At 43.3% G+C, this 15772-nt stretch overlaps 1 protein-coding gene across 8 annotated transcripts in view; it reads right to left on the bottom strand.

Annotated features, from left to right (window-relative positions):
- Positions 1-1033: 1033 nt before the first annotated feature.
- Positions 1034-15772, bottom strand: part of LOC128263297 (AF4/FMR2 family member lilli) — a 69831-nt gene continuing 55092 nt past the window's right edge. For 5 of the 8 annotated variants that reach the window (XM_052998268.1, XM_052998269.1, XM_052998271.1 and 2 more), the window contains 10 exons: positions 8730-9456; positions 7059-7818; positions 6377-6795; positions 6239-6292; positions 3117-6176; positions 2850-3041; positions 2673-2753; positions 2009-2171; positions 1785-1935; positions 1034-1712 (listed from right to left, as the gene is read on the bottom strand). In XM_052998268.1, the coding sequence (XP_052854228.1) occupies positions 1576-1712; positions 1785-1935; positions 2009-2171; positions 2673-2753; positions 2850-3041; positions 3117-6176; positions 6239-6292; positions 6377-6795; positions 7059-7818; positions 8730-8872 (5160 nt within the window). In that variant the 5' untranslated portion in view covers positions 8873-9456 and the 3' untranslated portion in view covers positions 1034-1575. The remainder of the gene's footprint in view (positions 1713-1784; positions 1936-2008; positions 2172-2672; positions 2754-2849; positions 3042-3116; positions 6177-6238; positions 6293-6376; positions 6796-7058; positions 7819-8729; positions 9457-15772) is intronic. The other 3 variants (XM_052998275.1, XM_052998274.1, XM_052998273.1) reach the window with 2 other exon arrangements.

Raw genomic sequence — 15772 nt, 5'->3', positions numbered from 1 at the left:
TATTAACAATACATATGTATGTGTATTAATTTATAATAATTACACTTAGTTGCATTGCACAATAAAATTGCGCATATTTCTCCATTGGCATTCTTCAGTGGTAACTTAAAATTTGTCTATATTTTAAATGTGGTTTTTCCATTTCCATTGTTGAATGCGAATGCTTTTGTTTCCCCATAACCATTATTATTAATATTTTAATAATCATTTTAATTTTTGTTTGCTTTCCGTTTTGTTTTTCGTTACATTTTTGCTTTGATTTTCGTAGTTTTCGATTTTTCTATATGCCAAAAATGAGTCAACAAGAAAATTAAGAGTGCGTAACTCAACGACCCCTTTATCTGTCCATTATGATCATATGTCTACCGTCCCACCATATCCCAAATCCTGCCGACCGAAATCGGCTTAAAGTAGTTGACATTATTCCGTTTTTGGCGTTTAAAAATATATTTCTTGTATATCGGCGGCTATATGTACAGCTTATACATCTATTTCAAGGGCAAGTCTATTTCGATTGATTTTTAACTCGTTTAAGTCTACTAATGCACTATTAGTTGTTTGCGTCTGTGTGAGAGTTTTGAGGCACCCATTATGAATTAAATTGAATATTTTGTGGACAGGTTGAGGTTGTTGGTGGGGCAAAACAAATAAAAACCAAACAAAGGATACATTTCCATATATATATTTGAAATATATATTAACTAATATATTAATATATATATATATATGTATATATTGTTTTCATTCATGTATTTTGTTCTAAAAACGTGTTGTGATTGCTTTTTAAGAAATTAATTTAAAATTAATAAAATAGTTGCATTAAACATAATTCATATTGAAATATTACAAAAAATTTATAACTATAACTTTTCTTTATATTGGCGATAATATATATGTTTATATTTGCTAACATTTTTCCTTACCAAGGCTGCAAAGCAAAATTAACTAAAACTTAAACAATTTAAAAAGCCGTTCCTCCTCTGTACGCATACGAAAACAAAATTCAACTAAAATGTTTGTGTTTTTTTTTGGGGGGTGAGACTGGAAAGGGTTGGGCTGGATATTTGTTTTTCGAGCTTACAGACTAGACGTATAGCTAATATAACTTGTAATGTGTGTTTCTTTGTTTTTGTTTTTTTCGTTTGTGGTAATATCAATTAAAACTAGGCATAAATATAAAGCTTAACATGCTTAAAACAATTGAAAATTGAGCATAAGGAAATAAGTAAATAGTGTGCATACACAAAATACATACATATAAAAATTATAAATTAATAACAAATCATTTCTTGTGTTGTTGTATTTTGTTTTTGTTTTTGTTTTGTTGTGGTTATCTTCGTTTTGTTGGAAGGTTGTTGGTTTCGATTTCTTTTCTTTCGTTACTCCTTTGTTGACTAACTAAATTAGTAGCTTGTAGTAGATAATAGTTGCTAATTTGGCCTGACTTTCATTTAGACACGTTTGGTGGTGTTTCCGTCTGCATCTCCGTATCCGTTTCCGTTTCCGCATCCGTATCCGTATCCGTCTGCGTCTGCGAGTCCGTTGCGTTTGCGGTTGATGATGCTGCCGCTGTCGCTACTGCGACTGATGCGTCGGATGCGACACGGCATCCCTGAGCGTCTTGAGACCCGCCTGCACATACCGGAACACCTCGTGCATGGTGCTATGCAGCGTTAGCGGGCCGTTCTCGTGATCCAGTTCGCGGAAGAAATCTGCAGCGATTGGATATATGTTCATCGATCACAATTGAGTTGATTATCAAAATGCGGTTGCAATTAACTCACCTATATGATTGCCTGAGCGTACCAATCGATCGGCTTGATCCCACAACTCGTGAGCACTACTCACATAATTTAGATACTCATTTTGCTTGCTCAGCTGATTGTGTACATCTTGAGGCACTATTTTGCCTGGCGGCGTATTCGAACCGGAGCCCTGTTATGTTGCCATTAAAAATGTTTTAATTAAAAATGATCCTTGAATTGTTGGCTGCTTGGGATTAACTTACCTGCGAGCCTACCGAATTCGATGGTGATATGGAGGACGGCGTATTGCCGTTCACAATGTCCCGGCCAACACGAAAGAAATCCGTGAGGTTGGCACAAATGGCGCGACAGTTCACCCTCCGCAGTTTAAATAACTTTAGCGATATCAACGATTGACAGCGCAAACTGTTGAACAAATTTAAAGTAAAATAAAATTAACATGAATATTGGTTAATCTGAATTATCTACAGGACTATAACCTTGTAACTTGCTTTTAAATACGCATTTTACATACAGCTGTGGTCAAATTAATACTCTTTTTTTTTGGTTTATCAAACATTTTTTTTTTTAATTTTTTCGATAAGTTAATACCATAAAATAAAAATGAATAAATATAAAATTCCACATTTAGAATAGGTACATTTAAATTTTACAAGTAAATTAAATATATAAAAAATTTTATTTTAATACAAAGTGTGGGTGATCGAGGATTTATGGTTATTTTCTTAAATTGTTATAAAATCGTTTACAGGCAATGTGAATTTGAGTGATTAATGAACTGTTTTCATTTTCTTTAAAAACTAAAACAGTATATAAGTTTTTTTTAACCTCATTTTGTTTAGCTACCACTACTATTATTTTAACCGCAACTGTATGTCTTAGCCCTTGCAAAAGTGTAAGACCTACCTGAGAATGGCCACTTTGTTGTGCGTTTCGTGCTGCCCGTTCGTTGACTGTTGGTAGGGACGAAACTTGGTGGATATAAATCTGCAAGTTAATAACAATAACATGTTAATGCTAATTAATGCTGTTCCGACCACTTCCGCAATGGTGGGCGCACAAATGTTGGCACACTTTACTCACTTAATAAGCGAAAGCGTATCCTTGTACATGGTGTAGGTGGCCGCCTCGGAGCTGCATCGCTCCATGGCGTCGGCCGTCAGCAGAAAGTAGACAACGGCCTCCAAATACAAAGTGACCTGGTTGAAGGAGTCGCGCTCCGAGTCGGCGGCATGCTTTCGATTGATAGCCTCCTGCAGGAACTGATTGTTTTTTCTGCATGGTAAAAGAAAAACGCAATTTTGTTTGTACTTTGGTCTAAATAGTAAAGTAAAAGGATTGGATAATCACCTGTGATCGTCGCTGGGATGCTCCTCCTCGCGATCAAAGTAGGAGCGGTAGATGATTCGCGTGACCGGCGCCGGAGGCGGAGCTCTAGCTGCTGCCGTGGCAGTGGCCACCGTTGACGTCACCGTGGGCGGTGTCGTCTGCACGGCCTCGTTGCAGGTGGCTGGCGCTATCAGGGCGCCGGTGGCCACTGTCGGCGGAGGTGGTAGCGGTGACATGGCCAATAGCTTTTTGCTTGGACTGCCATTAGCAGCGGACACATCGCCGCCCACAACAACGGCAGCGGCAGCTGCAGCGGCGGCAGCCGCGTCCTCATGGAGCAGCTGCAGCTTGTCGTAGGACAATCGATCATGGTTGGGCATTCGCTCGTGATTGTTGGAGGGCAGAAGCACGGGCACCGGCAGCAGCTCCTTGCCAATCTGCAGCTGGTCGGCCTTCTCCTTTTTCCGCTTCTTCTCCTTGTAGGGACTCGAACTGGAACTGGAGCTGCGTTTCCGCCGCCGTCCGGGTGGTTGTTCACGCTCGCGATCCCGTTCCCGTTCCCGCTCCCGCTCCCTGTCCCGATCGCGCTCCTGCTTCAGCTGGAACTCCTGCTTGACGCTCGGCTTGAACTTGGCCTCATAGCCGGCGTCCAGCTCGGGCTCCGGTTTCACCGGATGCTCGTGCTTGACCTTGGTCGCCGAATTCGTGTCGCCGGCGGCATAGCCATTGGGCATGACATGAACCGCTGCTGCTGCTGCTGCTGCTGGTGTCGTCTGGCCCTGTTCCTTAGGCGTTAGATGGCCATTCTGCTGGGCGGGCGTTAGTTTCTTGAGGCGCATGATGCGCTCTCGCGACAGTTTGCTTAGATCGATCTTGCAGATCAAGGAGGTAAGGTGTGGTGTGGTTGTTCGCGCCGGCGAGGCCAGACCGGCGCCCAACTGTTGCTGCTGCGTGGGCGTGGTCATGCGGGCTTTCGCCAGCACAGCGGCGACTGCAGCTGGAGCCTGTGCTGGTGGCTGGGCCACCGCATCCAGCTTACCCTGCTGCTGCTCCTCCTGCAGGTCCATGATCACAACCTGTCCCTGCTTCTTGGCGCCGCCCTCCTTCGGATTGAAGATCCTTGCCAGCGTGTTGATCTTGTTCTTGTCGTTCTTGGGCTTCCGTTCGCGCTCCTTCTCGCGCCGCGCCTCATCCTCCTCGCCGCTACTGCTGCTGCCACCGCCGCCGCCGCCTCCGCAGCCTCCGCTGGACGAGGAGCACTCGGAACTGCTCAGGTGCTGGCTGTGCTGGCTATGCTGACTAACTGGTAGCTGTTTGAAGAGCGGCATATGCTGCGCGAGCGACTGCCCACTTCCGCCGACCTGTGTCCTGGCCAGATCCTCCTGCTCGCTGCCACTGCTGCTCGGCGAACTGCTGCCGCTGCCCAGCAGCGCCTTTGGCGGCACGGTGCCCGTCTTATTCAGCTTCACTATTCGGCAATTGGTGTTCTGCGTTTCCGTGTCGTCGCTGCTGCTCGAGGAGCTGCTCGACTTGGAGCTGGAGCCACCGCTCGAGGAGCTGTCCTCGTCGGAGCTGCTGCTGCCGGCATGCACATCCTTTGGCTTGAGGGCGGGGGCGACCAGCAGGGGCGTGGCCAGCTTCTTGGTGGGCGTGTTGCCGTTGGAGCTGCTCTGGCTGGAATGGTCGCGTTTCCTCGCCCTGCTCATGGCCAGCGGTGTCTTGGCGAGCGGCTTCTTGGCAGCGGTGAGCGTGGGACCCTTGGTCTGGGAACTGCTGCCGGCAGATGCACTGCTCAGGTTGCCACTGCCGCCGCTCTGCTGCTGTTTCCGCGGTCGTCCACGTCCCTTTTTCACCGTATCCGCCGCGGGCTGGGCCTGTACGGAAACTGCCGAATGCTCCAGACCAGGATGCTTAGGCAGCGGCTCGTCGTCGTCGCTCGAGTCCAGAATGGGGGCACTGGTTACCACTTTCTTCTTGCGCGGCTTCTTTTGCCGCTGCTTCGGCGATGTGGGCAGTGGCAGGATGGGCGTCAGCGTAACACTATTGCTCGGTGGTGCCTTCTGTGACTGCGTCGGCGGCACTCGCATTACCGTCGTGATGGCGGCTGGAACGCCGGGCAGCAGAAGCGTTTCGCCGGGACCCGGCATGGGCACCACCTCACCGCCGGTCGCACCACTGTCCGAACTGCTGCTGCTGCTGCTCGACGAGCTGCCACTGGCACTGGTTCCGGAATCCGAGAGTCGGGCGGCGTTATGTGCCTCCGCCGACTCGCGTTTGATTTGGTTTTTTGGTATCGCCGCGCCCAGTGCCAAATCCGATACGGCGTCGATGGCCTCCTTTTTCACCGCCACCGGTGTGACACTCAGCCCAGTTCCATAGCGCATTTGCTGCTGCTGCTGCTGCTGATGATGCTGCTGGTGATGCTGCTCCTCGTCGTCATCCTCCTCCTCGCCTTCCTCCATGGCCATGTGATCGTCGTGGATCTTCTCGTTCTTCACAATCGCCGTGGTCACATCAATGGACTCGGGTATGATTTGGGCACCACCTGGCAGAATGCCCGGTACCTTCATGCTCACATTTCCGGGCGAGACGCTTTCGGAGTTCGTCTGATTAGCTGGTTTGTGGAAAAACCTGCTTAAAGTCCACTTGTTGCTCTCCGTTGGCGATGGCGTCTTGTTTGAGGAACTGCCTCCGCTGCTCACCGTGCCACCCGATCCACTTCCTGCAGCGACGGAGGCATTGGAGTTCGCACCGGATCCTCCGCTGCCTCCACTGGCGAATCCACTGGAGCTGAGCAGTCCGGTTATCGTATTGCTGCCACGGGCAATGATCTCATGCCTAAACTTCTTATTCTGGGCCCCGTTGGACGTCAGTGGTTGGGCCCGATGCTGTTGCTGCAGCACTTGCTGCTGCTGCTGCTGCTGCTGGATGGATGCCTGCTGCTGCTGTTGCTGCTGCTGCAGTTGTTGATGCGGCTGCTGGTGATTGGGATGGTGCTGCAGATCGTTCTTGCTGCTTGACTCGCTGCCCGACTCACTGGAATCCGACTCGGAGCTGTTGCTACTGTTGCCCGCCGATCGACTAAAGGATTTTTTAATTAATTAGTTATTGGTTTTCAATTATCAAATCATATCTCCGCTTACCCCTCCTTCTTGGGGTCCTCATCTGATTCCGAAAGTTCGAGATCGTTTTCAAGGCTGAAAAAATATAGAAAAACAAGTCGTTAGTTAGTTTGAAAATTTAAAGTATAAAGATATTAGAACCTAAGACGGATCACATACCACGAGTCCTGCTTTTCCAGCGAGTGATTCTTTTCCGTTTTAAGTGGCTTGGCCAATGCCGGCGATGTTACAACGGATGCTGCCTTGGGCGGAGTGGGTGGCAGTTGATGCAGCGGCGCCAAAGCCTCTCCTGCTGACGTCGTCACACCTGTTGCTCCGCCCAATGGCAGTTGGCTAGCCTGCGGCGGTGTTGTCAACAGCGGGGCAATTGGCGAGGACATTGGCGCAATGGGCGGGAAGAGGGGCGAGGGTTCAGCGGATGGCGGCGAGCCGATCATATCGATGGCATACTTTTGCTTATTGGGCGCCCCCAAATTATAGTTTTCGCGCGTTGGCGCATGCGGCGTGGCTGCTATCGATGTGAGCGGTGTCACCCAAAAACTACTTGCTATATCGCTAATTATTTTGTTGACGTCCTTCTGCAAAGTTATAATAAAAAGTTAAGTAAGTAAGTAGCAAGATCTATATAATTGTAAAGCATGTAAAGTTTGTAAACGATGCAGCGGCTAATAGATTTGTTCTGGGATATACATATATAAATCAGGAAGTCGATGTTATATCTTATGCAATTTTAGCTAAAGTTTAAAATCTCTTTAGAATTTTCAACTATTTAGTTCAAAACGTTGTTCTTGCAACCGCTGCATCGTTTACAACCAGTTCAAAAAACTGATTTAAATGTTACCTCGGGAGGCGGCGGTTGCTGACCGGCTCCTGGTCGCTTGCTGACCGCTGGCGGCACAAAGCGTCCGCCGGTGCCGTTGTGCAGCGTTGGAGGCGGCGGTCCAAGAAAGGACTTCTCGCGCCCATTGGGCATCTGGGTGGACAGAGGTGGCCCCAACGGCGTGCTGGCTGGGATTCCGCCGCTACTGCTGACGTTGTTTGTGGCGCTGGACGAGTTGATGTTGTTGTTGTTGTTGTTGTTGTTGTTGCTGCTGCTGGAACTACTGGATCTGGGCGGGCCGCGGGGCGGGGCCATGCCACTACTTGACGGAATGTCGTTCTTCATGGGCTGGCCCGGATAGCCGCCACGTCCATTGTACGGCGGCTTGTTGTCCGCCTGCTTCAGATACGTGGGCGGTCGCTGCTGTTGCTGGTAGTGTTGTTGCTGCTGGCCGGGCAGCCCTGATGTGGCGGAGGATGCGGACGTGGATCCGGCTGAGGCGGAGGAGGGTGAATGCCCAAGGGACTTGCCCTGCTGCGGCGGCAGTGGCGCCTGCAGGCGCGGACTGCAGGGCGCAATTCGACTAATTCCCACCGCCATCTGATTAAAGTACTCCCGCGCCACGCCGAACTCGCCCAGGGCGGCCGTGATGCTCGCATCTCCTTCTGTCAGCCGCCGCGGCTCGCCGAATAGACTAGTTTCCCGATCGTCGATCTGTATGCCCTGTTGTCGCTCGATTTTCTCACGCTCACGTCTTTTTCGCCGCTCGTACTCCTCCATACTGCAAAAAGATTAAGAACTGATTAATAGAATGTTTTAACATGCACTTATTTGCCTTTATTGCTGGTTTATATTTTTTGTTTGTTTCATTATTTTTTTCGGTTTCAGTAACAACATAAATTGGACAGCAAGCAAACATCACAGGAAATACAACAACAACAACAACAACAACAACAACAAACATGAGGCGTACAGACAGCTTCGGTTTTTTAAAGGATTCGTCGAGGATAAACATTTTGTCATGCATTGCGTGCCTTAGACTCCACAAACACTTAAGCCATTCACAGAATAAATGGACAAAAAGCTGAAAGAAATTTTGTTAGTCGTCCTTTTAAAGATTTATGTTGAAATTCTTGTAGAAAAATTGAACGGGTTATAAATGTGGTCAATATAGGTTATTGATATGATTATTATCTTCGCTTTAATAAAAATTAAAATACAAAACAATTATACATTTTTCTAATGACAGATTATGTCAAACATTTTTAAATCTTTTAGGCATCTTTTCGGCACCTTTTTTACCATTAAGAAAGATTGTTTTCGCCTCACCTTTCCCAATTTTTGTTCTTTTGTCAACATTCACCCATTCTTGTGGACATGGGTGTTGTCAATAGTTTGACAAGCATACGATAGGTGTCATCGGTTAGACATGCACACACGCAAGCAAAGTTTGATGGCTATGAAAGCGTTGTTTGTTTTTAAAACGGGGGGAAGCGGAAGGGCTCTTAAAACTGTGCAAATGTTTGCATTTGATTTTGTCTGGTTTTTAAGTCTAGTAGTAGTGGTAGTGGTGCAGACATGCTTGAGAACACAACAAATATATAGATGTATATGTATGGACAGCGACGAAGAGAGAGGACAGAGACGAAGACAAACACAGACAGAGTAGAGTGCAGTGACTCTAAAACTTACTTATAATTTTGGCTATACAAATTGTTATTGTATTGCTGTAGTTGTTCTTGTTGTTGTTGTGGCTGCTGGTGCTGAAGGAGAATGGTGTTGTTGTTGTTGCTGTGATGTTGCTGTTGTTGTTGCTGCTGCTGCTGTTGTGCCATAACGCGCGCTTAGTACAAATAAAATAATTAAATTATCCTCAGCTGAGAGGGCACACACAGACAGGCAGACAGTCACACACACACAGCCAAAAAAAGGGATGGGGAAGGGGGGAAGGGCGTCGGATTGGAAGGAGAATTGTGTTAAACTAAACTCCTCCTTTCTTCTCCTCTCGCTCTATAACTATCTCGCTCGATTGCTCGCTTATGTTATCGTTGTAATTTTGCGACGTTGTAACGTCGCTTTGTTGTTGTGGTTTCTGTTGCAATCGCAATTGCAATTGTTAGTGCTGTTTCTGTTCTTGTTGTTGCTTCTCTTGGCTTGCTTTTGTTTTTGCGCTTGCAACATTTTGGTACTCTGCAGTTTGACAAGCACTATCGTTGTTGCTTTTCTGTTTTGCCTTTTGCTTTGGATTTTGGTTTGTTTTGTTTTTCTACACGCAGACTTTTCTCGTAAATGCTCAAATTGATTTGTTTGTTGGGGATTTTGATCGTATCTTATATAGTCTTTTATTGCTTGAGTACGTCGCTAAAGGTGTATGTGTGTATGTGTGTGTGTGTGAGTAGGAAAAGTAAAGTTGCAGTACCTGAAAAACAGAGCAGAAAAAAGAGAACAAATTAGTTGCCTACTTTTCAGAGCAATTTAGACAATCTACATGGTGAAATTATAAATTATAAATCAATATCTGTGTTATCATATTCCTTATAACCTCAATCAACTTTTTTAAGAAGTTTGAAAGTGTATTACTCATACGTAGTCTATAAATTGTTAGAAATTTTTATTAAAACTATTTATCTTAGAAATTTACAAAGTCAAACTACAAAAGGAACATATTAAGAAATCAAAATCATTATTACTAGCAGTATATTAAAAATAGCATTGCTATATTACCAATTGAGTTGTTCTAAGCTTGACAACTTCTGAGTAGGTACACCCCAAGGCCCACGCATAAGTGCTTGTATCAGGCAGCAGTGAATGTCACTTGCCTTCTCTTTATGCAAACGGAAACCCAAACCTCCGAACCGCCCACATATGCCTGCAAGGATTATGGCCGAAGCGCGTCACAATCATGTGTGTCCTCAGATCTCGGTCCTCAGTCCTCAGTTGCCGCCGTCATTTGGAGAACTTGCCACAAGAACTGGAAGCTGAGAGCCAAGGAACTGCGGCATCTGCTTGGCTTGGCTTGGAGTGCAGCGCTTAGATTCACTTAACCCGAGACAGGCCGAGGACAACGATGTCCTTTTGGGCGTATTCTTATGGAAAATTTGCAACTTGAACTGCACAGGTTGGAGGAATTTTCCTTTTCACTTTTAAGTAAGCATAGGGAACAACTTTTTCTGTTGTTTATTCTTTTATTCATCATTAGCCAAGAAAATAAAAGCTACAAGCACTGGTTAAAAACAGTACTTTTGTTTTTATTTTAAATTTGAGCAGCTATTAATCATACTTGAAATATAAACAAAAGCCAAAAACGTATTTAATTGTTTGTTCTTCTATGAACATATTTTCTTTTCTTTTCTATTTACACCCTTTATCCATATATTAATGGATACGCTTAGGGAATTTTTTTCTGACACAATGTACTTTTTATTTATGAATGAAAAACGTGTCAGTTAAATTAATTTTTTGGTCATAAGCAACAGACGCACCAAGTTGACCCTTTTTTTTTTTGAACCACTCACAACTCAGTCAGAAAAAGGGACAGACAGAATGACTGACTGAACGCGAGCGGAGTAGAGTAGAGTCACAAATCTGCTGGCTTTGGGCATCACTTTTATGTGTTTTTGCTGCTACAATTTATTTGTCTTATAAATTTTGCTAACATCTCAACTGAAGGAGAACCGGAGAGACAAACATTTAATTATTTTATTTCGGCAGAACTTTTCCTACCCCCACCACAGTGCTTGCAAATAGTTTATGTACGTCACCGAAAATAAATGGAAGTCGAGTGAGTCCCCGCAGCAAAAGCTTGACAAACTTTCAGATGTTGGCTCTGCTGGGCCGCCTTTTTGGTTTCTGGCTATTGCTTAATTTATATGTATTTGTATGGCTGACTGTCCAGGACAAAACCACTGAACTCATCCACTGAACGCCCTCCCAAAAAAACCACCCAAACCTTTCCCGTCCTGTGTGGCTGTTTTAATGTGCGTCCATTTAATCTAAAGCTACTATAATTTGTCCTTTTCAGCTCTCCCTGTGTGCGTTTGTATTTTTGTTTGTGCGTTTCGGCATTTTGTATATTTGCATTTTGACTTTTGCTTTAGCCTGGGGATTGCAATTTCATTGTCGGCATTTATAAATAATTTTCATAGAGCATTCAAATGGATAGTGAGAGAAACTAATCTAAAGATTTAACTTGTTGTGCAAATACAGACGTATTTTGTTACGGATAAAACGATTATTAAGAAATGAAGTCCTGATAAAATCAGGATTAAACATTTTTAAACTGAACACTTTAAGAATAAAAGCATATAGTAGATAAAAAAGATGACGCCTGTGCTGGGGCATATGTTATGAATTTTATGCAAATATGTTTCAGGAGAGTGGTCCCAAACACCCCATTTGGCACTTCCATTCTTCCGTGCCAAAGTTTAGCACAATTCGCGACGTTATAAATTCTTATTTGTTTTGTTTGTCGTTTTCCAGTGGGTTCGCTGCTCTATTAACATTTAAATCGCTTTTGGGGGTTTCAACAAAAAAAAACCGTCTACGTATTGTTCCTATAAGTTTTGTAAGAGTGTAAATGTAACAAGTTTTAATGGAAAATTGTTTGATAAACGAAAGAGTAACTTATGTTTATTGTTTGATTTTTTTGTTGCTTTTTTTCCATTTTTTTTCCAGCACGTAGATCGCTTTGTAATCGTAAATTTTTGCTTTACCAGTCAAAAGACGTGTGTTGCTTTGTTAAAAGTCGGGCAGGGCAAGAGAATAGTTTTTGTTTTGGTTTCGTTTTGATGATCCTTAATGGCAATCAGGTTCACTTCATTCATGGCTGCTGCAGCATGCTCATCGTGAATCATTTAACAACATGCACAAACATTAAATTACGCATGGAATTCCTTTTTACCGAGAGCACCTAGAAAACCCAGAGAACCCAGAGCACCCCGACACAGGCAATGGAACACAAGGCACAAGACACAAGGCTCGGCTCTTGGCATAGAAAATTCAATTCAATTCAAGGGGCGCAGCGGCAGGACAGGCACAGGACGAAGGCAGGATGAAGACCAAGGCAGAAACCAACAAACGAACGAACACATGCGACTAATTTCATATTCATATGCATATTTAGACTAACTACCAGCCGAGGGAGGTGGTGGCTGCAATACAGAGCCGACGAGAGCACAAGATGATGACGCTGGGATAGAAAAGAGCTGTGGCATAGAGTGGGCTAGCCGGCAAGGAAAGGAAAGCAAAAGGCAGTCACTGCACACATTGACACGCCTAATTTATAACACAAAAGTCTACTTAACTCCCCTATGGAAACTACAAGCAGCGATGCCGCCGCTAAGCCGCCAACTGGAGAGGTGAACATAAAAATAAAAGGAATCTATGAAAGCCACTTTCGTTGACCGAAGTATTAAATACCCATGATGATGTCTATTTAATGTCCAGAGGATAATATCTTTTATAACCCACAAAAGTATAAAATATCTTTGTCTATTATTCATAGCTGTGAACTACAAATTTACTATTATGTGATCAATTTTACGATTACGTATACATAAGATTAAGATTTGCTATTAGTGAAACAATTTATTTAATGTTTTGTTCACGGTTCAAATATAAAACACAAATAAATTGAGTTATGACTTTATTTTTTACACAATTAGTTTCTTTTTGAAAAATGCGATGAGTGTGATTCGCTATTTAACGTGAAACAATTTCAAAGAAGTAACTTTTTGGTGTGCTAATCTAGGTGTTCTTTCAATAAAAGCCACCATTTCTTTTTAATATGTCCAACTAAATTAGAATACCTTTGACAAGGGTATTCTGCCGCGAAGAGGACACAGATAGCAAGAGGGGGGAAAGAAGCTAGGCGGGGGTATGAATTATCCCCATTTTGTTGGGCAGTGCATAAACAAAGCCAGCTCTGCTCTCCTCGGAGTGTGACTCGAGGTGTGTGTATGTGTGTGTTGGACAGGATTTATTATCAAATGGGCGCCATAGACTAACGACCATAGCCACAGTCGCCTTACTTCACCGTGTGTCCCCTGCTGCCATCTCCCCATCGCCCCATCACCTCATTTCCCCACATCCTTTGCCCCTTTTTACCTCAACTCACACAGCCTTTGGATGGCACCGAGCACAGTACTTTCGTATGTCTGTACAAGCAGAGTCAACAAATTTTATGGTAGTCATTAAACTTTCTTTCAGCATAGCGCCTCAAACTCGAATTCAACTTCGGTCTTCACTCGGTTTAGGTGGGTTAATTTATATCTTTAAGGTCTTCCACCTGCCGAGACTGAAAGAGATAGTTGGTGTGTCTCTGGCCATGGGTTGGAAATTTATTTAATTAATTTGTGCATTTTAGCTTTCGGTCGAGTGTAAAATCAATCTGTTTACTGAAAATTTTAAGGCTTAATAAATTGAATAACATGTCAGCTAGAACAACCTTTAAATGCATAAATTGCTTTTAAATATTTCTTTCAATTTATTACTCTAAAAGCCAATAGTCAAGTCAAATTAATGTCGTTTAATTGAAAGCTTTAACCTACTGTTAACAATTGGCTGCACGCTATATTGGGCATATTATTTTACAAATAGAAGGACAAATTGTCTACCAATTAGCCTTGTTTGAGTTGATTCGAATTGCCTACTTTTTTGGATTCCTGCAGTTTCCAATCAATTTCATATGCACACGCATTTCAAAAGCGTGCCTGTATATGTGTGTGTGTGTGTGTGTGTGTGTGTGTGGATTGGCTTTATTTCTGTCAAGTTTGTTTAATTTGCATGGATATGCAAACGTATGTACATAGTGGACAGACTATTATCTGCACATGCAGCGTTTATCTGCCGTCCGGACACCTTGACTTGTCCGGTTCGACGTTCGGTTCGTTTGGCTTCCACCAGCTAGCTTTCTAATACAAACAGCTCTGCTGGCTTCATATTGATGCTGACGCATATTTCCTGCTTCATTAACAGCGACGCCGCCATAAAGTATGCTACCGAACGACGAGGGTCTAAAAAACTGCATTGCGTTCAGCTCCTACTTTTATCGTTTTTTGTTCCCACCTGGCGTTGGCTTTTAACGAGACGTCGTCGTCCTAGTTTGGAGCTCCCCTTCCACCTAGTTAAGTCCTGTCAGAGTTTTCCCCATCTTGCTGCTCTACTCCGCCATCTCCGGAGTGGGCCTGCCGAATGGGCTGCCTTGGCCATTTCTATTGGTTGCTCCATTTAAGCTGTATAACTTTTTTACCTGCTTCTGACTCCTGTATATTAATGCTATTCTCAGTTCGAATTGAGCATGGTACTCTTCAATGAATTTTGTTATTTATATTCTTAAACTTCAAAAGGTCTATGACGCAATAGCACTTTAATTTTAACAGTTTTAATTCTTAATTTAAATTTCTTTTGTTTTATTAAAAAAAAAAAGAGTATTTGATGTTCCATCTTTATAGAAAATTTGTTGCCCCTTTCTCTTTTACCCAATCTCCTCTATCCCTTCTAGTCTTGGCTTAATTCTTTCCACCGGTTTTCGTTTTCCTTGGAGTAAAGCTGGGCTGTGCTTGCTGTTGCTGGGCCTTGTTGTTATATTCGTTGTCCGACGTCTTGATTTGATTAAAATGATAATAGTTTTCGGGATTTAACTTAAATTAATGTGGGTTACAGAGCCGAGAACGAAATCATTACAGTCTTTTGCGCGCTTAGTTTCTTTTTGGTGTAAACAAATTTTGCAGTTAAACGAGAGGGTTGAGATTCCGCTAAGAGGGATGTGCAACATAAAAATTCCATTAATAAAATGGCATAACATTTACTGCAATTTCCTTTTTCTCCCTAATCCATTCTCCCTGTAAATCTATCCCTTTCTTTGTGGATCTTTTAGCGAAATTGCACTGCTCATGGCCAGGCCACTGAATCAAGTGCCTCAAATTGCCAGGCTTTAGATATGAAGGTAACTTTAAACGGAGGGGCTTGAATCCAACGCCCACAAGTGCTGGCAAAGGCCTGGGGAGAAGCGTGGAAGTGAGTGTGGGCTGCGCATCCTGTGGTTAACAACCGGTATTTTACACTCACACCAGGACTCTCAAGCCTCGCTGAAATATAGTGTAAAAGCATAAAGTAATCGTGTGGAGATACACAAATTAAAGTCAAACTGTTTCCTTTTGTTGTATCTAAATATCTATTATCGAAGTTTTAATAAGCTTAATTTGATTAATAAAGTTGGTTGACTACTACGATTAAAGGCTTTAAAATTGATCAAATACTGTTTTTGTAGAGGGCTTCAGAAAAAGTGCTAACTGTATTATTATTTTTTTAGTGAAAGTATTAATGAAATCAGAAATGCAATAAAGGCTGAAAAGCTATTTTATAAAAAACGAGAGAAATCGATAATGGTGAGTGTACCGATGAGATTTTCTCTGTTTACTGAACTTTTTCAAAACAAAGCACCCATAAATGTTAAAAATGTTTAAAATGTTTTGATTGGAAATCTTTTATATCCAATTTCTTAACCATTTTAACTGAAATTAATTAGCGACAAAATATACTTGATACAAACTTATAGTTGCTTGTATCTTTAAGTTCCATAAGAGCTTTAAGAAAATATACGTTCATAAATAAAAAAATTCCCAATAAGCTAACGCGTCCATTTGGTCAGAATAACGCCCAATCAACCAACGAGCGAGCAGCTGTGCCGTTTAAAACAAAAACAAATCAGAGAAATTGTTCAAGTGAAATGTACA

This window comes from Drosophila gunungcola, unplaced genomic scaffold (genome assembly GCF_025200985.1).
Source record: "Drosophila gunungcola strain Sukarami unplaced genomic scaffold, Dgunungcola_SK_2 000001F, whole genome shotgun sequence".
In the NCBI taxonomy this organism is placed as follows: domain Eukaryota; kingdom Metazoa; phylum Arthropoda; class Insecta; order Diptera; family Drosophilidae; genus Drosophila; species Drosophila gunungcola.
Note: the sequence above shows the minus strand (reverse complement) of the source record. Positions and strands in the feature narration are given on the sequence as shown.